Genomic DNA, 23,203 nt, shown 5'->3' with positions numbered 1-23,203 from the left:
TGTAATAATAAAAACCTCATCATCCAGTCCAGCGTGAATGTGGATCTTTGGTGGGACACGTACACCGCGGTTACACACACACATATATATATATATATATATATATATATATATATATATATATATATATACATATATATATATATATATATATTACAGTGAAAAACTAAGTATATGGACACCCTGCGACCTTGCTATATCTCCCACTTAGAAATCATGGAGGGGCCTGAAATTTTCATCGTAGGTGCATGTCCACTGTGAGAGAAATAAACTAAAAAGAAAAATCCAGAAATCACAATGCATAATCTTTTTAATGATTTATTTGTGTGATGAAGCTGCAAATAATAATAATAATAATAATAATTTCCTTGTATTGTCATTCTGTGTAACAATGTACACAGAACGAAATGTCGATTACACCTGACCCGTTGTAGCGAGCCGATGCAGCCGCAGCCAACAGAGGGCGCCGCCGACCACTTTTTAAGTCTTAGGAATGACTCGGCCGAGGCGCGAACCACCGACCTCCCAGTCTCAAAGCGGGCGCCTTACCATCTAGGCTACTGAGCTGGTAAGTAGTTGATCAAGGTGATTATCCAGTGACTGGCGACTTCTGCAGGATAGTGGCATACTGGATCTTCACAGGGCTATTAATATGTCACTGCCACAAAGTGTTATGTTCAAAAAAATATAAAAGCCCATGTGAGCAATGCATATTGTATGATGTTCTATTCAAAGTTTTAGTTCAAAATAGTTTTTCCACGGTGATTTAAAATCTAGAATCATAAGGTAGTAAAATATTCTATGTGTATATATACATAGAGAGAGAGAGAGAGAGAGAGAGAAGAGAGAGAGAGAGAGAGAGAGAGAGAGAGCGAGAGAGAGAGAGATTGATTGATTGATTGATTGATTGATTGCAAGTGGGGAAAGAACTAAGAAATAATTGTTTTTGTTGTTGATTTCCAAAAACATAAATTTCTGGTTGTATGTGACTGGCTGGCAACCAGTTCAGGGTGTCCCCTGCCCACTGCCCGATGATTGCTGGGATGGGCTCCAGCAGCCCCGCGACCCTACTGAGGATAAGCGGTAAGGCTAATGAGATGAGATGAATACACTGAGGTTGAAGGTACGAGTCTGTTCAATTAGGTTGAAAATACATTATATTTTACCTTCATTTTACAAAATTTCAACCACCCTGATGCTCTTTTGTGTAGTTTCAAATCACATTCTGAACAAAAACCCGACTGAAGTAGTTTTGAATCAAATACTGAACATAATCCTTTTTGGAGCTAATTGAAATCCTCAATTTTGAGTTTTCAATTTGTGGTCATCGACCGATCGACTCATCGAAATTCGACTGTTGTGGCCTGTGATGAGTGTCACCACGGGGTGCAACACACAAATCCTTCCGTCCATCGTTCAGATGTCCTTTCTTAGGCTCGAAAAAATACAGTGAGGAGACTCAGCAAGGGTGCAAGCATGTTAACTCAGCCAACAGACACCTGACAATTAGCACCTATGGTGTCTAAGGTGAGCAGCAATTTTGATATTGAAATTGTCAAAATATCACCACGTCCATCATGAAGAATGATTAATAGATTAGCAGCAGCACTGACTTGCATTAGCAAGTAATTGCTAACTGCTAAATGCAAGGTGCTCGTCAACCTCAAATTCAAGAGGGAATGGAAAAAAACACAATCTTACATATTGGTTTGTGTTCCGCTTATGTTTATGTTGCAATATTATGACTTAAATATACTGCATGTCTATTTTCTTATCCTTATTCTGCGCAATGTATTATCTGTTAACCAATCCATCCATTTTAAGCTTATTGAGTTATATGTAGTCTCAAGGATTCCCTAATTATATAAGAATATTAAACAACCATCGCTCGTATGTCTTGAACATGGGTAATTTTTCCTCCTGCAATACTTTTGATCTGGAGAGAGATCAACCTGACCTGGAGATCTCATAAGAAGAGCAATGGGAGAGGTTTCAGAAGCAGCGAGGGAAGTACACTCGTAACTCTACTAATTAAAATAAGTAAGTATGTAAGCTGCATAGAAGCCTCAACGGTAGTCGTGAGAGTTATTCAGAATGCAGAGCTCCTGAATAATGTGAGGATCCAGATACCACAGCCACTTTCACGCCTAGGGCGAGAAAGATGTCACTTCTGTCCTCCAAAAAAGGACTGTATAACACATAATATGCTCTGCAGGTGTGAGACATATCTGTAAAGGCCGTGCACTTGCATACTGCGCTACATTTGCTAATCAGATGAATGGGTTTTTACAATTTATTTTTTTGTATCGTATTGCACCGTTTCGATTGTCTTTAATTGCTCACAGGAGGGAAAAAATACATTTTAGCCATTTGAATTAAGAAACAAATCTGTCCAAAACGTTTTCACACATTTTTTTCCTTTAGCTATAGAAATACAATTAAGGAGAGGGAACTATAATGGACTTTTTGGAAAGTACAGCTTGTTTCTTTCAAGGAATATGAAATTTGTTGTTTAAATTTCAATTAATCTGCTTACATTGTGGGTTTAGCGACAACGGGTCATTTCGATCCGTCGAACACAGGATATATCTAGAAAATAATGACAACAGGAGGGTTAAGGTGTCATTTCTATGCCATTTTAAAAAATATAAAATGCAAAACAACCTATGCTTTTTTTTAATGTAGCCACCAAAATGTAAATTGTGTTTATTTAGCTCACATATAATTGCTAATTCTCTTACTTCATGTCACTTAAGAGTCCACAAATGTTGACAATCCATAATGACACTGATATATATATATATATATATATATGTGTGTTATTGCAGACCAAGCTGAGAAAGGACATGTGATGGCGGCAGAAGCAGTTGGCATATCCGACCTTTCTGATGAGATCCTTCTGTGCATTCTGCGCCATGTCCCTGTGTGTGAGCTGCTCGCCAATGTGGCGCCTGTCTGCCAGAGGCTGCAGACGCTCTGTTGCGACAAGAGCCTGCTGGCACACGTATGCCTATCTGAAGAATACATGGTACGCACACGCGCATCAGCATACATGGTGCTGCTCATTCAGTTAGCGACCACAGGCAACATGCTTCGTACAGGTGTCCAAAAGATGCTTCAATTTTAATGATGTGTTTTCAAGCATTGAAATGTGCTTGAATGTTGGGTGAAGTGCTGTTAATGCTTAAATTTGTTGCCATATTTCTCAACAAGTCTGCTTAAAAATGATGCTGACACTGCTATCTGGTGGTTTCGCCTTGCATATTTTCTTCCGTTTGTTTTTAATGGAAATGTTTTTAAGTTTGTATTGTATCGTCCTATAAATCTCAATTTGTGTGTGCATGTGCACGCAGGTCCCGACCACTGCAAGCAGCCAAATCCAATCTTCTTTTAGTGCAGGAATATGGGCCATTTTGATTGTCTCTTGATAAATGCACACGCAAGATTAAGAATTGCATATGTCATTTGCAAATAAAATGCAGTATTTGTGGATCTGCAAAAATGCATAATTCACACCAGATTTATTCTCTTAATGGTTCTAGAGACAATAGAAAATTGGCTTTGAAAATCCTTAAAAGGTGCTTGAATTTGGCCAAAAAAGCGTGTATCACCTTGAGAAAAAAGTATGAAAACAGCCTCTGTTACTGTTATTTTCAATTCACTTATTCAGTTTGAAGGAGGTATCTGACCATCTTTTCTAATCTTTGCTGTCCCTCTTGAGCAGATGGATGACCAGAAAGTACGCCACACGCTGCGGCAGTTGTCTACTCACGTGCACTCCCTCAGCCTCAACGGTGTTTACTGGCTAAGTAGCGCTGTGTTGGACTGGGTGGGACGCTGCAAAGCCGTGGCGTGTCTGGATGTGAGTGGGTGCCGGCTGACAGTGCCCCGCCTTTCTCGACTCGTGGCCTCTCTTCCTATGCTGCGCTCGCTGGCATTTGACGTGCAGCCGGGCTTCGATGCCGGAAAACTATCCGGAGATGCCGTGGACCAATTGAGCCGCCTGGATGAGCTGCGGCAGACGCTGCTAACGCCCAGCTACGGCGTGGTACCCTGCTGCACCCAGTTACGCAAGTAAGGAACACTATGATGTTGTCCCTTTGAAAACAATCTTCTGGTTGTCATTTCTGTAGCTACAGTAGTTAAATTGTGATCATCCTGCGGCATGTGCAATGCCATATGTATAGGCAAACTCTTCAGCCAAAGCCTGAACCAATATTTGTGTCTGGTATGTCAATCATTAGTTTGGGTTTGGTTCGGGCTAAGCAGGGCTCCACGATCGCTGACTTCGTAAAAATTATGTTTAGGGCTGCAACAATGACTCGATAAAATCGATTAAAATCGATGATCAAAAGCGTTGGAAACAGATTAATTCGAATCGTTTTGCGATGTATGAGTGACTTAGCATCTTGCGGAGCCAGTGACGTCACACGAGTTGGCGAGCATAGTGGAGCAAGGTGGAGTGCAAACTAAGGCGCTATACATCCACCAATAAATCCATTATCTGCACCGCATATCCTCAGTAGGGTTGCGGGGGTGCTGGAGCCCAGCCTAACTATCTTTGGGCTGTGGGCAGGGACGCCCTTAACTGGTTGGGACACCCTGAACTGGTTGGTTATACATTCAGTCAAGCTACATTAAATGTATAGTGTACTCTCAACGGAATGATACTTTTTAACATGTCAGAAGTTGGTTAATAAAAATAAACATCCAGGTTCTATCAATTCTAACATTTTCAAAATGGCTTATCCCATGCCGGTGAGTGTTATACGATGCATTTGTATGTTTTCAGGTTGATGCTGCAATTTGACATTGCGGATGTGACCAGAGACGGTTTCGGTGTCAGCTGCCACCTGATGGTGGGACAAAGCAGTGTGCCGCATTATGAGCAGCTTGAAGAGTTCAGCGCCCGACTGGCACCAGGAGAGGTCAATTTTAAAACCATGAGTATTTTGACTGTAATGATTGCTTATTAAAAGTAATGACGCCAAAATATCTCAATGTATAGAGTTTTGTTACACAAGTTCTTACATATTTATTTATATAAATTAACAACAAGACTAGTTGGCAACCATACGACTAAAATCTCGTCTTTTTCTGTTTTCAGGTGAACCAGACATTACTTCTGCTCTACTTGGCTGTCTTCAGCGTTCACGTTCCGGAACGCCTTCGTGTTTTCCTGGTGTCTGTCCCTGGCCCTAACCCTGCCCGCTGGCCCGCTGCCCCCTCGCTAGCCAAGAGCTTAGGCCTCCATGGGGACTTAGAAGCCCTGCAATTGCCTCGATCTTGGCTAGACCCTTCGTCACTGAAGCAGGCACTAGAGGGGAACAGTCCCCGGCATTTAAGCTTCAGCCGCTGTCCTGCCCTCTGGCCCCAGGTTAGCCCTGTACAAATTTAAATAACAAATACCACCCAAAAATAGTATTAATGGGTACCTTCAACCTACAACTTGAATTGACCTTGTTTTCCCTGCTATTTTAAAAAGACTCAATTTGTTGTTGTCGTTTTTTTGGGTGTGAATTGAATATTTACATTGAAAGAAGTACAAAAACATTTTAAAAAGCCCCAAAATAGAGATGTGTCTTTTTCAAATAGCAGCAACGTTATGAGGGAGGTTTTAACACATTGAACTTATTATATAATGGCAAAAATGTCTTTAATTTTTTGAATGTGTTTTAAAGAGCATTTAATTTTATTTCTGAATTCCGAAACATCTATTGGGTGCCAAGTTTCAAAGCAAACTTTTTTTTTTTTTTACTTTTAATGTTATATTGAACTGACCTCATATATACTTGCGTACAGATATTCCACAGCAATGTTGCGTTAACATTTTGAACAAACTACAGACAATCCAAATTACAATAAATATAAATAAACATGCCAGAGGGCTAACAGATATGTTATTTATAAATACCATAATGTTTACAGATATTGTTAGCTTTAATTGCATTATTTCTGTTAAAGCTTTTTAGACAATAAGTGCTGTTTACTTCACATTTAAAAGCGATGAAGGATTTTCCTACCTGTAAACTTAGCTATAATGATATTATTGACAGTCAAGATTTCTTTTGGCTTTGATTTATATATCTAAGAGTCCTGTATTCCGAAAAGTAAATCCTTCCAAAATAGTGTGAAACTATTGTAAATCTTATTAGCTATAAAATGATAGATTTCACACCAGCCCTTTTTGATTAAGGGGACAGTGTGTTTCAAAGGAAATATGCTGAAGCAGCATACAGCAGTGCTGTAGCAAAGTCAGCTTTAAGTGCAAATGTTATTAATTCTTGATAAAAACTCATTTCTTTTTCAAAAAGTGTTTTCGAAATTTTCGGCATTCTCATGGGCTTGTTGCACCGCTTCACTACTTACTTAACTTAATGCCACATATTGTTTTCTTGATTGGAGAAAATTATTAATTAAAGCGTGTCAAACCCTTGTCATGGTTATTGCTGTTGGACACCCCTGGATTATTAAATGGTGAAAGTCAAAACAAGAGTAGTACTAAATTCAGTATTGGATTTCTTCAAAGAGACTTACGTACTACTGTATTAGTATAGTTGAAGGTAGACTTATTTTGTGTGTTTCGAAATCAATTGAGTGAAATGGCTCCTTATAAAAAAATAGAAACACACTCGTGCAGGTAAATGCAAACAATGAAAAAGAGATTGGCTTAAGATATCGATTTTCCTCATCGATTACCAAGGTATCAAATGTAGACTTTCTGCGTTAACAGAAAATTAACTACATCAATCAGCTATTTTTTTTCCTTTTTGGTGCCATTTTAAATCAATGTGGCCCGCGACGCAAAAGGTTTGCCCAACCCCGTTTTAGCTGTTAAACTAAAGTTAAACTCTGCCTATGCTAATGTAAGCAGAGATTGTAATAATAAAGCTGTCTTTCCGAAATAGGACAGCAAAAATAATCTTGAGAAAACTTTTCTTGACAAAATCCCCAGGCTTACAAGTCGGCTCTTATTTGTGTGTTGATATAAATTGTTATCTATGAGAAGCGCAACGCAATTTACATGTACCTTCTTACTCGCAAGGTTTTCCAGTCTTTGCTGGAAGGTGGTGTGCGAGATGCCTCTAGGCTGCTGAGTCTCAATTTGAGCGGTATCAACCACGTGCCGTATTCGGACTGCCGCAGTTCTGAAGATCAACTTCTCCCTGCCAACATGAACAGACTCGCTTCTTCCTGCGCTCGTCTACGCAACTTGAACCTGATGCACACTCACTACCATCACCAGCACGATGCTACCCTACCGTCAGCTGCGCCCCATCTGTGCGTCAGCCTGGCTCAACTCCGGCACCTTCGCTCGCTCACCTTACCGGCATGCGCCATTTCAGATGGCATGGAGTCGCATCTGAATGTCCCACAGAACTCGTCTCCCTTACTTCTACAGGGCTTAAAGAAACTCCCACGAGTGGGAGTCCAGAACTACAAAGTTGGGTCTGAAACACTGACCCAAGGTTGGTATGTTTAGGAAAGTGTTATATTTATGCTGTCACATCAACTGAAGTCAATTTGGGGGATACAAATCAATTGCCTTAAAGAGCTTTAACAAAACATAACGTCTTTCGATTCATTTGTATGTGAAATAAACTTTTTCATTTATAGTATCAGAATTACCATTATGCACTTCTAATAAACCGCTCCAGAATGGCTTTAATAAATGAAAAAAGAGAATAATGAAAAAATATATATTTTTATGCAAAATAGCACAGTGCAGCACTGTTCTGTATAAAATAGGGATCTCTAATTTAATTTACCTGGGGGCCGCCAAAGCTAGGGCCTGGGTGAGGTTGGGCCAAATTTGTTTTTCCCACAAAGAAATTGGTATAGAAACATTTCACTGTTTTCAAATATACTGTATATACATTTTTAATTCCCAGCACAAAATAAGATCTGAAAATAAAAAAAACATGAATTCATATGAAAATCAGATCTAATGGTCAAATAATACTGTTCGTTTGATTTTCTTATTAGGACAGGGCCTTGGTATTTTCCATTTTTGGGTTAATCCAACCCAACTTTGGATGAATATAAAAAAGACAAGTATAAGACTGCATCAGCCCAAAAAAAGACATTTTAATTACTGTACATTTGAAAAAATTCCAGCTCGAAATACACTATTGTGTGCAATTAAAAACATTCTCCATTGAATGGTAAAACTTTGGCTGTTATACGCTCACAAAAATATTGTTAAGTTATCCTGAAATGACCAACTCAATTGGTTCTTAGAGGCTTTTTGTTTTTTGAACTTAAGTGTACGTCGACACGCATTACCGTATTTTCTGCACTACAAAGTGTCCCCCAACCCCCCAAAAAATTGTCATTTGTGATATACAGTAATGTTAATATATATGGCACACTGGACTATACGGTGCTTAGAAAAAAAACTACATTAAGAGCTAGGGTTGCATAAAAAATATATATATTTAAATTAAAATCTATTTCGTAGAACATTATTTAACACAATCACACGTGTTTAAAACACTCAAATTAATTTCAGCAACACAATTAACATGTTAACCACAACAGGGCACTCGAAGACCACCCTATGTTTCTCAAAGGCAGAACAGTTACTTTATGCAATATTATTTAACAACAATTCAAACAAGAATACCTTATTTTGCATAAAACATTACGGTTAACAAAAATCTTCAAGTAATCACAATCACAGTTTCATATTTTCGGACTATTACATCCTTAGTAACAGAAAAACAGGATTTGCAATGGATATTTGAAAGTTAGCGTCTGGAATGCTGTTGAAGTTCTGCACTTCGCTTTTGTTTCCTTTTAGCAACAAAGAATTAACAGCTTAACGTCAAAAGGACACTCAAAGACCACTCTGTTTCTCAAAGGCAAAACATTTGCAGTGTCATTTAATTGCAACTATGCATTTGCAGTTTTATCCACTGTATTTTCAGGTACTGGACTGTCTCAGAAAATTAGAATATTGTGATAAAGTTCTTTATTTTCTGTAATGCAATTAAAAAAACAAATGTCATACATTCTGGATTCATTACACATGAACTGAACTATTTCAAGCCTTTTATTATTTTAATATTGCTGAATTTGGCTTACAGCTTAAGAAAACTCGAAAATCCTATCTCAAAATATTAGAATATCACGAAAAAGTATACAAGTAGGCTATTCAACTAATCACCTGAATCATCTAATTAACTCGAAACACTTTGCGAGGGTTTCCTGAGCCTTAAAAACACTCAGCTTGGTTCAGTAAACTAAATCACTGCTGATCTGACTGCTGTCCAGAGGTCCATCATTGATACCCTCCATCAGGAGGGTAAGACACAAAAAGAAATTTCTCAAAGAGCAGGCTGTTCACAGAGTGCAGTTTCGAAGCATATCCACAAAAAGTCTGTTGGAAGGGAAAAATGTGTCCGGAAACGCTGCACAACCAAGAGAGATGACCGCAGCCTTAACAAAATTGTGAAGAAGAGCCGCTTCCAGAATTTGAGGGAGCTTCAAAGACAGTGGGCTGAAGCTGGAGTCCAGGTATCAAAAGCCACAGTTCACAGACGTGTCCGGGAAATGGCCTACAATAGCCGTATTCCCATGGTCAAGCCACTTCTGAACTCAAGACAACGGAAGAAGCGTCTGACTTGGGCTATGAAGAAGCACTGGACAGTTGCAGAGTGGTCCAAAGTCCTCTTTTCAGACGAAAGCAAGTTTTGCATTTCATTTGGAAGTCAAGGCGCCAGAGTCTGTAGAAAGGCTGGAGAAGAGCAAAATCCAAGTTGCTTGAAATCCAGTGTGAAGTTCCCACAGTCAGCAATGGTTTGGGGAGCCATGTCAGCTGCTGGTGTTGGTCCACTGTGTTTCATCAAGTCCAGAGTAAATGCAACTGTGTACCAAGAGATTTTAGAGCACTACATGCTTCCATCTGCTGAAAAGCTATATGGAGATGAGTATTTCATTTTCCAGCATGATCTGGCACCTGGCCACAGTGCCAAAACCACCAGTAACTGGTGCACTGACCATGGCATCACTGTCCTTGATTGGCCTGCTAATTCCCCTGACCTGAACCCCATCGAGAATTTGTGGGGTATAGTTAAGAAGAAGATGAAAGACACCAGACCTACAAATGCAAATGAGCTGAAGGCCGCTATCGAAGCATTCTGGGCATCAATAACACCTCAGCAATGCCACAGGCTGATTGCCTCCATGCCACGCCGGATTGATGCAGTAATCCGTGCAAAAGGATTCCCAACCAAGTACTGAGTGCATCAATGGACATTTTCAAATATTTTATTTAGTTTTGCTGTTATAAAATTATTTTTTTTACTTGGTCTGAGGAAGTATTCTAATATTTTGAGATAGGATTTTTGAGTTTTTTTCAGCTGTAAGCCAAAATCAGCAATATTCAAATAATAAAAGGCTTGAAATAGTTCAGTTGATGTGTAATGAATCCAGAATGTATGACATTTTTGTTTTTTTAATTGCATTGCAGAAAATAACTTTATCACAATATTCTAATTTTCTGAGACAGTCCAGTATATAAGGAACAGCATATTAAACTATTTCATTAAACTAGTGCTTCTCAATTATTTTCTGTCATGCCCCTCATAGGTAAATGAAATCCAGTTGTGTCACCTCAAAATAATGTTTGTATTAATGGCTGCCATTTCATTCACTTCCGAGATGTAAAGTGAACTAGATTTTTGAGTGCACTTTCAAATCTAAGGCCGATTTGGGTTTTTTGGGTGTGCCTTATAGTCCGGAGAATACGGTAAACTTGGAGTGTTATTTTCGCTGACAACTGTATTTAATTTTACAACTGTAGGCGTTTGTAGGATTATTGTAGTTATGATTAAAATAAAATCTTTGTCTACTTTACCCACCTCCAGGGGAAACCACGTCAGGAATCAACAAGCTGGCTGCCGGATGCCTCTCCCTCGAGACCCTGGAGCTCATCGGTCCGGGATTTGTCTCAGCGCTGCCTCGCCTTGAGCCCTGCACCCGGGCGAGCGTGGAGCCCCGCGGCATGTGTGCGTGGGCCCGAGGCGTTGGGGACGCCCACCTGGCAGCACTAGGGGGGTTCAAGCGGTTACGCCGCTTGACACTGGCTGGCCTGCCCGGGGTCCTTAGGGGCACTGGGCTGGCTCATTTAGCCTCACAGTGCAAAGACCTGCGGGTGTTGTCGCTCGCCAACATCGGCACGCTAAAAATCATGAACTATAATTCCTCGTTGCTAGAGGCGCTGAAAAGCTGCTCACAGCTACAGGAACTCAGGTAAAGTGGATGACACCCAAAAATTGTTATTGCTTAAAAAAACGTCAAGTCAGCAACTCATTCTTGAAAACTGCCATATTTGGCACTTTTTGGCATTTCTTCAGGGGCTACCACTAACAAACTTGTCCTAAAAATGTCTGAAAATGCCAACAAAGTTGCTTGACATTTCATTTTAAAGTACTGTAGGTGGTTCATCCTCAGATGATATTGCATAAAAACTTCTGTTACTTAAAATTACTCCCCTTAGCAATTTGAAAGTTGCTATCTAAGCGCATCCTTCGCAGACAGACACACAAATGTCTAGTCAACTTAAGAATTTATAAATTGCCCCTGCTGATTATGGGAGAACAGCTGCCCTCATTTAGGGAAGAGCTAAGTCGGTTCTCTCACTTTCTTTACCTACCTACCCTGCCCTACCTACCAAAGCAATATCCCCCTAGTGGGAGGTGGCTAAGGACAAGAGCACACTCACATTCGCCAAACATTCATTCCCCTTTGCTCTTTCCAACCTGACACTGAACATTAAACCCACAGCACAACAAGGGGTGAGTTGCCGTGCCATGCAACCATCGGCATAGAGGTCCAAAAGCATAGACTGGTTTACCCCCCTCCGCATCATACGCGTCTATCAGTCATTCTTAACTATCCTTTGCCATTCATATTTATCCCTAGCACAAACTCATGCATCTGTTAAATTAACCGACCTCACGTCCAGAGCACATTTAAACCCATTCATCCAACCATATTTCGGCCTTCCTCTTATTCTATTTCCCACCAGTTTTGCATAACATACTCTTATAGTCAAACTGCCTTCTTCCATTCTTTCCATATGTCCAAACAATCTCTGAATATTTTCCTGAATCCTCTCAGCAAGCTATTTCACCACGCCAGTTCTTCTCCTTTTTTCCCCTCATTCCTTAACCTATCCAGTCGTGCCACTCCACATATGATACGCAAACATCTCATTTTAGAGACGTTAAACCCCACGCTCATTTACTCTCAAATCCCTTGCCTCTGAGCCATACATTGCTGTTGGTAACACCACACCTTCATACAATCCTCTCACTTCCAAATTAAAGAAAAGATGACGGTCAAGGAGGCAGCAGGCCAAGTGGTGGTGGAAGTATTCTTGTTTTGGAAGAGGGCCAAGATCTCCAAAAAGGACTTGGAGCCAGACCTCCCATTGCTTTCCTTGTTTCATTTGCAGTTGCCATACCTTTCACTCGAATACTTGACTTGGCCCAAGTAATGTGTGAAACTAGGTTGGAACAAAATTTGCAATAAATAAATGAATACATTATAACCAAGATACAGTTTACCACACTAATGTGACACGCATCTTTTTTTAATGTTTTAAACTCTTTGTGGTTCTTTGAACCCAAATTTCAAATGTGCTGTCCCCCCAAAAGATTATTTTTAAAAAAACACAGCTCTGATTGCTTCTATTACTTTGGGGCACCTCTTGAATGTGTGTTTTTTTTTCCTCTGATCATTTTTTTTTATTGTGTTACATTTATTGTGAATATTGTCTATGTTCAGGTTAGAGCAGCCCTACTTGAATGCCAACACGTCCTTCTTCGATGCCCTCGCTTGCTGCTCCTTCTTACAACGCTTCTGTCTCATCTCACGAAACGGTTCTTTTGAGGCCGCGGCGGCCGAGTTGTTTGTGGAACGCTGCAGCCACGTGGTCTTGTGCCATATGTTCACAGGAGGCACATTAGTGGCCTGTCGGAATCTGCAGAAAACTATTTTTGACAGGTCAGCTTCAAAGTATAGCACTTAGACTGAGTGACATAATCTTTTCCTTAAAATCTTCATGCGCATTTATCTTGCAGGTTTTACTTGGAGCGTCCAGGCCTCTCTGTGGTCATTTACCCAATACAGCATGAAGATCTACCTTCTATCATCAGAGAAATCCCACTCACCCTTTTAGATGGCACTACATTATTTCAGAGTCATGTTGCACAACCACCGCGTTTGTCACCATGGTGACATTAAGGCAATACTCCAAACGTTATTGGTGCTGTTGATACATCGACCCTCAAAAAGACTTTTGTTTCATTTCGTTTTTTTTTTTTGTTTTTTTTTTTTTTTAACATATCTTGTTATGCCTTAAACTGAGTTAGATTTGGTTAAAGTGAGATTTGATATAGGTTTCTGCAAATGTTCCATTTTTACTTTTTTTTTTTTAATTTGTGGTGTGGAAGAGCAGGTTGAAAGCCACTGTTTTGTGCCAAATTAAATGATGTATTTGTTTACAGACATATATTGGACCTACAATTACAATAAAATATTTTTTTTAATGTATGAGTTTGAGGTTATTCACACTTCACAGAGCTCTTAACCACCTGGGTGGTCAAGGCACATGTTCCTGTGATGTCTCTTGGGCAGGAACAGCTTGGTGGTGCTCATCCCTCTCTATGTCATTTTTTGGGGGTAGGGGTTTGCTCTCCCACATAAAACCGGTAGTACTGGTTTTCATGTTTACCATTAGCAAGAGAATCGTCCTGATCTGAATTCGATACAGCACCTTCATCCTCTGGTTGCGGTTTTTCTTGGTATAAGATGAACACTAAAAATCATTAATTTTTCAAACTTAAGGCTTGAATTCAACCTAACTTCCCTAATGATTTAATACAAAGATCCCCTAAAATTGGGGTGCTTAGAATACCTACGTTTGGTGAGTGCACTTGCCGCACCCAAATTGGTTACCTCTGTTTGAAATAAAGTTAATTATCCAAAATTGAAAGCCAGTTTGCTCCTCATTACAAAAAGAAAACAGAGATTTTTTAAAAACCACCATGTTTTAGATTACTTTCAATAAAAACAATCCTAAAAATGTGGTTCCACTGTATAGAACAAAACAAGCCCCCTCCAAATTAGATGCCATCCATCGTGTAATTAATTTTTGTGCAAAATAATTCAGCATAAAATGGCTTTTTAAATAATAGCCCACTTAAAATATATTTATTTGAACAAAATAATTACTGTGAAATTACACAAATCTAAACAAAATGTATTTGTAAATAATTTCTCAGGTAATGAATTGACACTGAAGGTACTATATAAAAACATTCTGTGTTCTATAAGGAAAAAAAAATCCCCTCATTCTCCACCGACAACCTCAAACACCAAATATACAGACACACTAGTAATAAAAATAACGTAAATACAATTATGGCAAGGCACAGACTAACAATGTGAGGAAAGGGACCTGAGGGAAGTTCATCCACACAGCTAGGAATGGCAGTAGATGGCCACAGGAAGGATTATAAGCCATCAAAGCTTTGGAACGAACACACACACACACACACACACACTCAAAGGAGAAAACACAGAACTAAGACATAATCGTATGAAATGAAAAATAAATGTAACCGCGTTGTACGTGTCCCACCAAAGATCCACATTCACGCTGGACTGGATGATGAGGTTTTTATTATTACAGTTCTGCAAATGGATGAGTCACAACATTAGCTTTTTTCTGCTGGGTTTGATCTCTTTGTAGTACTCTGGTTAAACTGACAACAAAGCATATCAAAGAGCTGTCTTTTCACTTTACAGAAAATACATTTTAGAATATCACAATACATTTATAAATCTTTGCATTTTAACAAGATACTTTTAACAAGAGATCGTATAGTGGATTTTTAACGTTTACAATGAATTCAACATGTTTTTCTTTACTCTGAATTTTAACCAACATCATCCTTTTTTAATGTATATGAAAAAATAGGAATAAAAACAATAATGAGTATAAAAATGGGTACAATTTACCTGCAAATGGATGAGTCACAACATTAGCTTTTTTCTGCTGGGTTTGATCTCTTTGATCTCTACAAGGGGAATTAATATTTAGTAAAACAGAAACAAAACGAAAATAAATCAAAACAGCTTGACAATATCAATCACATTACTATGCATGGTGAGAGATTTGTCAGCTGGGGTTATAATGTTTAAAATTAACTTATTTTGTGGAGCACCAAAAGATATGTCTTACCTTTGTAGTACTCTGGTTAAACTGACAAAACCCCGCCTCCTGGTCACATGTTAGAAGCCAAAACCAAACCCCACCCCATACCAGCAGATGGCACTGTTGGACTCAGCATTGCAGGACATTTACCAAAAACTATACACATATTTTAGCAGGAATTTCAATAAAATAAAAGTTATTATTACACCCGTTACATACACCCCCCTGAAATTCTGCTAAATATGGGAGTGCTACACTAAAAAGAAAAAAAATCACATGCCAAAAAGGCAAATACTGATGAAAAAGAGGACACGAAAACTGGTACAGTATTACAAGGAACAAACTGAAGTGCATGTCAGTTCTAAAACTCTCCCAAAAAGGAGTGTGAAAAGAAAGGAGGCGAGCAAACTCCTAACTAAGCACAGACTCAAAGATGCCTGTTACATCTCTGAAATATCAAACATTGTTCCTGTAGTTGTAAGTGCTCACATAGGCACAATTCTTGTTTCTTACTCAAGCTTTGTTACTCAAACTGAAAGTGCATCTCTACTGAACTTAAACTAGGAACTTGCAGATATTGCGGACAGATGATTGTCACCTACCACATGGTCATTCATCTGACAAATAAGACGACTAGGAGGCCTGATGGACTGGCGGACCCTAAGACCATAACGGTTAGGTTGAGCACAAATAACCTGAGCTTGAAGGTCTGGGGCAGTCAAGTCTAAACAGTCAGTATCAGGGGAGTCTGCGTCCAGATGGTCAGTGTTCAATGGGGTCTCGTCTGGGAGACCCATACCCAAAGGGATCATGTTTTCAGAGCACTGTGATGGGCTTTCCGTATTGTCACTTGAAGTATGGTCAACATCTTGTTCGGGGATGTGCTGACTTCCTCGGCTGGATGTATCAACACTGCGAGAGTCGGACTGGGCATCAGATCTGCTGTCTAGTGAGTTATCCTCTACCTCTGGATGAACTTGCTCTTCACCTGCCTGTATCACCCAGTTTACTGTACGGACATCACTGTCTTCAACCGCGTCAGGTAAATCAGGGCATACATCACTTCCATGCATAGCAGCGTCAGACTCTGAGTGTTCAGATTCGCTGGCCAGATCATCCTCACAGGGCAAGAAGCTAACAGAGAGCAGCAAATTCCTGTGAACTACCTTCTCTTTGCCCGTCAGACAATCCTTGACTCTGTAGACATTGAGATCAGGCTTGACTGATATGACTTCATACGGGGTTGACTCCCACTTGTCTGCAACTTTGCGTTTCCCCGGGACACCTCTGTTGGCGATCAACACCCGGTCTCCCACGACGAGAGGTGATCCTTTGGCCCTACGGTTGTACAGCTTGGCATGACGAGTCTGTTCTCTGAGAGTATTCCTCTGTACAATCTGAGCAGCTTCATGTAGATCTTTCTTCAGATGGCGTACAAAGTCAGAGTAGCTGACAACAGCATCATTGGTATTAGCATGTTGAAACATGACATCGACAGGGAGACGAGGGATCCTACCAAACACTAGGTAAAACGGTGCAAACCCTGTTGTCTCATGCTCTGTGCAGTTATAGCAGAATGTGAGCTGCTGCAGCATTTGTGGCCACTTTGCTTTGGGCTGAGGGGGAAGGGTTCTGATCATATCTCCCAATGTTCGGTTGAATCGTTCTGCGATGCCATTTCCCATGGGGTGGTACGGAGTGGTATGGGATTTCTGCACCCCTGCCATCTCTAGAAGCTCTTTGATCAGTTTGCTCTCAAAATTAGCTCCCTGATCAGAGTGGATACGCCGTGGGAAACCATAGACAAGGAAGAAATCCTGCCACAGACGGCGAGCAACTTGTTTGGCGGTTTGATTCCTGCAAGGGAAGGCGTGCGCCATCTTGGAGAAATGATCAGTTACGACCAGGACATCTACAGACTTGTTCTCTTGCTCAGCAGTCCAAAAGTCTATACAGACCAACTCCATAGGCTCAGAGGTGACTATGTTCTTGAGTGGTGCACGGTTGTGTGGTTCCGGTGTTTTCCCTACTACACAGCGCTGACAGGATTTGACATAATTCACAACATCACGTTCCATGCCATTCCAGAAGAATCGTTGCCGCACCAGAGACAAAGTACGGTTCTGGCCTTGGTGACCTGCTGAGTCATGTAAACCTTGAAGGACTTTCTGTTTCAATGAATCAGGCACCACAAACTGGAAGATTTTCTTGGCCATGTGAGGATCTTTCCTTATTTTGTAGAGCATGCCATTCTGTATGGTGAGTCTGCTCCAATGCTTCAGTAGTTTCATCACACTAGGCGACTCGACAGCTCTCTCACGCCTGGTAGGTCTCTTGTGTCTATGCACAAAGTACATGGTCCTGCTTATTGTGTTGTCCTGTTCTTGTAAACCAACAAGCTGACTCTGTGGGAGTGCCGTTGACTGATCTCCCTTCTGCAGAAGATTGAAGTTGGCGTCTGTTCCCATCACTTGACCCACGCCACCAGTGGACTGAGCACTGAAGACAGCAGCAACCTCTTCTGATGTCACAGAACCATTGGAGCCTGATGGAATTGCCCTTTTTACTGACTCGTCTGATGTCCCAGCACTCTCGTCTACAACAGCGTGACAATTGTTGGATACTCTGAACACCTCTTGCACAGTACTGTTGTTCACCCTGTTGACTTGGTCCAAGAGCGAAGTATAGGGCTCGGTAACAAGGCGATGACCCACACATGACCGTACAAATGGCTCACGGCTCAGAGCGTCGGCTACGATGTTCTTTGGTCCGGGAATGTACTTCAGGTCAAAATTGTATGCAGCTAGCTTCGCTACCCACCGCTGTTCACACGCATCAAGTCTTGGTTTGGTCAAAATGTATGTAAGTGGGTTATTGTCGGTCCACGTGGTAAAGTGTCTTCCTTTCAACCAATGGCTGAATTTATCACATACCGCCCATTTCAAGGCAAGAAATTCGAGCCTGTGTGCAGGGTAGTTGAGCTGGGAGCGAGAGAGCGTCTTACTTGCAAAGGCGACTGGTCTGGCTACTTTTCCACCAGGTGGCAGCTGTGACAGGACTGCTCCAATCCCATCAAAGGATGCGTCGACAGCCAGAATAAACGGCGCATCAAAATCTGGGTGGGCCAGAGTGACACCTGTCACGAGGTCGTGCTTCAGTGTTTCAAAGGCGTTCTGGCATGCATCGGACCAATCTGCAGGCGTCAGCTTCACTTGACCTTTCTTGCGGGCTCTCTTGCGCTTATGCTTGTCACCAGATTCAGATGTGAGCCTGAACAGAGGTTTTGCCTTCGCAGAACATGCTTCAATGAAGCTTTGGAAATACATCACCATGCCTAGAAAAGATCTGATTTTACTAGGGCATGGCGACTTGCCATCCGACTCCATTAGATCAGTGACTTGTACGTCATTTATCGCTCTCACTTTCTCGGGGTCAGTCCGAATTCCATCCTCACTGATGACATGCCCAAGAAATTTCACAGTCCGTCTGAGGAAAAAACACTTTTTGGGTGCGAGCTTGAGGTTGTGTTCCTTAAGGCGAGTAAACACCATCTGCAGGCGTTGGAGTGCAACTTCCTCTGTGGGGGCAAACACCATCAGATCGTCGAGGTAACATAATAGGCTCATGAAATTCTGATCACCAAATATTGACATCATCATCCTCATAAATGTTGCTGGGCTGTTGCAAAGTCCCTGAGGGAGCCGGTTGTACTCGTGAAGGCCGAATGGTGAGGAGAATGCCGTGTACTTTTTGTCGTCAGGGTGCAAGGGGACATTGTAGTAGCCTGACGTCAGATCCATTGTGGAGAAAAAGGCATTTCCCCCAAGTGCGGCCAAAGCATCAGCTTGATGCGGTAGTGGGTAGGCATCCTTTATGGTTCTTGCATTAAGCCTTCTGAAATCAGTACATACCCTTAGTTCTCCATTCCGCTTCCATATGAGAACAAGCGCAGATGCATAGTCGCTAGTCGACTTCTGAATAATTCCTTTCTCTTCCATCTCGTTCAGAGTCGTCCTCAGTTTTTCATACTGACTTGGTGGTATACGTCTGTAGGGTAGACGGAACGGCTTATCATCAACAAGGTGGATACGATGTACAAACTCTTTGGCCTCTCCACAGTCCATCTTATGGCGAGAAAAGATTGACTCGAATTGTTCGATGATATGAAGGAGCTTGTCTTTACACTGCAGCGAAACCTCACATGACTTCAGGTCAATGTCTTGCAGTCCCAGAGCTTCCAATGCACGCATCATGTCCTCTTCTGACCTGGGTCGGACCTCTTTGCTCTGTACACTCTGCACGTTGCACTTGACCTCCTCTGCATTGGGCAGGTCTTCCGCTGCGATACAAGGAGACACATCTGCAATTTTCCTGTTTCTTCTCAGCACCACAACTCTGTCCGTGGGATTAAAGACTTTAACAGGCACCCATCCATCTCCCCAGAGTGGAGTAACAACTCGTCCGACAAGGACTTGTCTGGGCGCAGCCTTAGATTGGGTTGGCTCAACGACCACTGTGCTGCCCGCTGATGCCCCGTCCAACTCAGGTAACTTGCCCCAAATAACGTACTCGGTCCGTGGATTCAGCGTCACGCAACTCTTGATCTTTACTGTCCCTACCTTGTCTGGAATGCAATCACCTCTCCATCTCTCTGTGTTGGAAAGCATTGACAGGAATTGACTGTGGTTATCGGACAGACCGTTGTCAGGAGTGGAAACTAATCTCCAATAGCCATCAGTACTTTTCAATTGAGTCAAAATATATTTGATGGCATTGCTGCCAAGGATCATCTGTTCTGTCTGGCCTGGCACCACCATTACTGGTATTATCATTTGGCACCCGTAAACTGTGACGTGAATGTCGTACATATCTCTGGGAGAAACTTGGTGTCCACCGCAGCCTACAATGACATAATCATCGGCCGTGTAACTCATCATATCAGGGAATTGCTGCAGGAGGTACTTAGCTGTGTCCTCACTTACTGTACAAGCCATCGACCCGCTGTCCAACAGCGCTCTGAAAGTGGGGCCTTCTTGCACAAGTACAGGTGTGTAAAACAGTTCGTCAGTCTCCGCTATTCTCTGAAACCCCTGAAAGATCAGCTTCTTCGATGGAGGTATCTTGTTGCTATACAACTCATAAATTGATTTATTGTCTTGCATGTCAGGCTTCACATTAGTGGTGGGAGGTATACTCAGTTGATCTGCACTGTTCTCCCCTAAGCGCAGATCAGTTAGTTTCCCTGAGGCAGCGGGACAACTTTCGTCACTGGACAATCACGTCGAGAATGCCCTGGGGCATGGCAGTGAAAGCAAAGGTTTTTGTCTCGGCAATGAGAGAGAGCACTGTGTTCGACTTCTTTGCAAATGATACATGGCTTGGCAGTGAAACCATTTATTCTGGCTCCAGGTCGCCTGGTTGGAGCTCCCCCTCTCTCTTGAAACTGGTTCGAGGTAACACGTATCAGAACTTTCTCCAACATACTAATAACGTCCGTTAGAGAGACATACTGTGGGCTCGAAGTCTGAGGTGGCTCGTGCACGAGGGTTGGACCATGGTTCACCTCAGCTTTGTGTACGGCAATTTCCGCTCTATTCGCAGGTTGTTGTAGGGAATCTGCTTTGTAGCTCTTCTCAGCGTGGTATTCATTCAGCACCTCTAGTACCTCACATGCTGACCACTTTTCGATGGTTTTTGATCTGTAAGTGAGTGCCAGTTCCTTGCATGGGCAGTTCCTAATAAATATGCGAGTAACCTCTATTTCAGGGTTGTCAAATGTTTTGCCCTGCTCTCTCAAGCACTCAGAGGCAAGGTCAGCTGCTCTGTTTAGTCTCAGCCAGTAGTCATAGGGGTCTTCCTGGTCTTTGGGCAAAGTTGAATAAAAGTCAGCTAAAGGGACAGCAGAGTACTTGGTACAGCTAAAGTATTTCCTGAGAAGACTATAAATCATGTCAGGGCGGGTATAGACGTCTATATTACTGTTTCTAATGCTAAACCTAACTACATCTTTAGCTTTTCCTCTCAAATGTATAAGGATTTCCTCTGCTTGCTCTTCAAGTTTCACATCACTCCTTTTTATAAATGTCCTCATTAGATCTTCCCACTCATGTATTGTTATTGAGTCTGAGCCATCCCCAATAAATGACGGCGGTTCCTTAACCTTTCTCTGCGTTACCACCTGACTCAATCTGTTTGCTTCATCTTGTGTGGCAGCAGCGTTAGGAGCTACTATATTATGTGACTGTATATTTGAGAATATGCTATCAGCCAATTTATGTCCTATCTCCTGAATAATATTTGTCATGTGATCAGCTAAACCCTCAGAAATTTCACTCGCGGAATTTGGCGTAGATGTGGGTCTGACCTGAGGTGAAGGTAGGCTAGCATGTTGGTCAGCTGCATTATGGGTGCTCACACTGGAACTTGCCTCTACTCTATGTGTCGCACCACCTGGGGTAGAACTATTATCAGAGGGGATGGGGGTAAACATGCCCCTGCCCCTGCCAAAGTGAATAGGTGTGTCAAATTGTGGAGCTAACACATTGCTCTGATTAAACATGTTTCAAAGATTAACAGAAAAAAATGTAAATAAGTCAAAATCACAAAATAAATCAGCAGCCTTCGTATCACTGTGACACTGCACTGTAATGAGCTAAACAATATCGCTCATGTAACTAAAATTTCAAATACTGTGAGCTCATGTGGCAGGTAGGACAGTCCTCGGTTCGGCGAGTTTGATAGAAGTCACGGGTCACGGCACCAATGTAACCGCGTTGTACGTGTCCCACCAAAGATCCACATTCACGCTGGACTGGATGATGAGGTTTTTATTATTACAGTTCTGCAAATGGATGAGTCACAACATTAGCTTTTTTCTGCTGGGTTTGATCTCTTTGATCTCTTTGTAGTACTCTGGTTAAACTGACAACAAAGCATATCAAAGAGCTGTCTTTTCACTTTACAGAAAATACATTTTAGAATATCACAATACATTTATAAATCTTTGCATTTTAACAAGATACTTTTAACAAGAGATCGTATAGTGGATTTTTAACGTTTACAATGAATTCAACATGTTTTTCTTTACTCTGAATTTTAACCAACATCATCCTTTTTTAATGTATATGAAAAAATAGGAATAAAAACAATAATGAGTATAAAAATGGGTACAATTTACCTGCAAATGGATGAGTCACAACATTAGCTTTTTTCTGCTGGGTTTGATCTCTTTGATCTCTACAAGGGGAATTAATATTTAGTAAAACAGAAACAAAACGAAAATAAATCAAAACAGCTTGACAATATCAATCACATTACTATGCATGGTGAGAGATTTGTCAGCTGGGGTTATAATGTTTAAAATTAACTTATTTTGTGGAGCACCAAAAGATATGTCTTACCTTTGTAGTACTCTGGTTAAACTGACAAAACCCCGCCTCCTGGTCACATGTTAGAAGCCAAAACCAAACCCCACCCCATACCAGCAGATGGCACTGTTGGACTCAGCATTGCAGGACATTTACCAAAAACTATACACATATTTTAGCAGGAATTTCAATAAAATAAAAGTTATTATTACACCCGTTACATAAATATATCACGGTAAAATGTTTGAAGAAAACAAAGCAAACTCAATAAAAAATGATTAGCCTAATAACAAAACACATAGAAAAGTTGTGTCTTGAGCTTCATCTTAATGTAATGATGTCCTCACACAATGATAATATGAATATAATGTATTAAATATTTTTCATCATTTGAAATGCTACTTTTTTAATGAAATTCATTATTTCATTCTGGTATAAATGTTAATAAACTTTTGTTTTGCTATGCTTTTAGAAATAGAAACTTAAACCCAAAACAAATCCTCAATGGTGTTTTTTGTTTTATAATTCAAATCATGAAAAAAAGATACAATAAACAGCATTTTCTATTTAGGAAAAAAATAATACGTTGGCATGTTAGCAGGCATGG

General features: G+C 41.0%; 1 protein-coding gene across 1 annotated transcript; it reads left to right on the top strand.

The window, feature by feature from the left end:
* Positions 1–1,392: 1,392 nt before the first annotated feature.
* fbxl18 (F-box and leucine-rich repeat protein 18) lies at positions 1,393–13,563 on the top strand. Its single transcript, XM_088342232.1, has 9 exons — positions 1,393–1,527; positions 2,829–3,028; positions 3,725–4,074; positions 4,793–4,928; positions 5,108–5,377; positions 7,046–7,469; positions 10,872–11,256; positions 12,796–13,014; positions 13,092–13,563. Exons 2-9 carry the CDS (start codon positions 2,852–2,854, stop codon positions 13,246–13,248), a joined length of 2,118 nt encoding a protein of 705 aa, XP_088198358.1. The 5' UTR covers positions 1,393–1,527; positions 2,829–2,851; the 3' UTR covers positions 13,249–13,563.
* Positions 13,564–23,203: the final 9,640 nt, after the last annotated feature.

The sequence above is a fragment of the Urocampus carinirostris genome, chromosome 8 (assembly GCF_059441175.1).
Source record: "Urocampus carinirostris isolate Australia breed hairy pipefish chromosome 8, RoL_Ucar_1.0, whole genome shotgun sequence".
NCBI lineage: Eukaryota > Metazoa > Chordata > Actinopteri > Syngnathiformes > Syngnathidae > Urocampus > Urocampus carinirostris.
This window is presented reverse-complemented; position numbering and strand designations above follow the sequence as displayed.

Excerpts from the sequence above, each read along its gene's own strand:
- fbxl18 (XM_088342232.1), top strand. The coding sequence starts at position 2,852 with ATGGCGGCAGAAGCAGTTGGCATATCCGACCTTTCTGATGAGATCCTT. Across the intron at positions 3,029-3,724 it reads GCCTATCTGAAGAATACATG|ATGGATGACCAGAAAGTACG; the intron begins GTACGCACACGC and ends CCTCTTGAGCAG. Across the intron at positions 4,929-5,107 it reads CCCGACTGGCACCAGGAGAG|GTGAACCAGACATTACTTCT; the intron begins GTCAATTTTAAA and ends TTCTGTTTTCAG.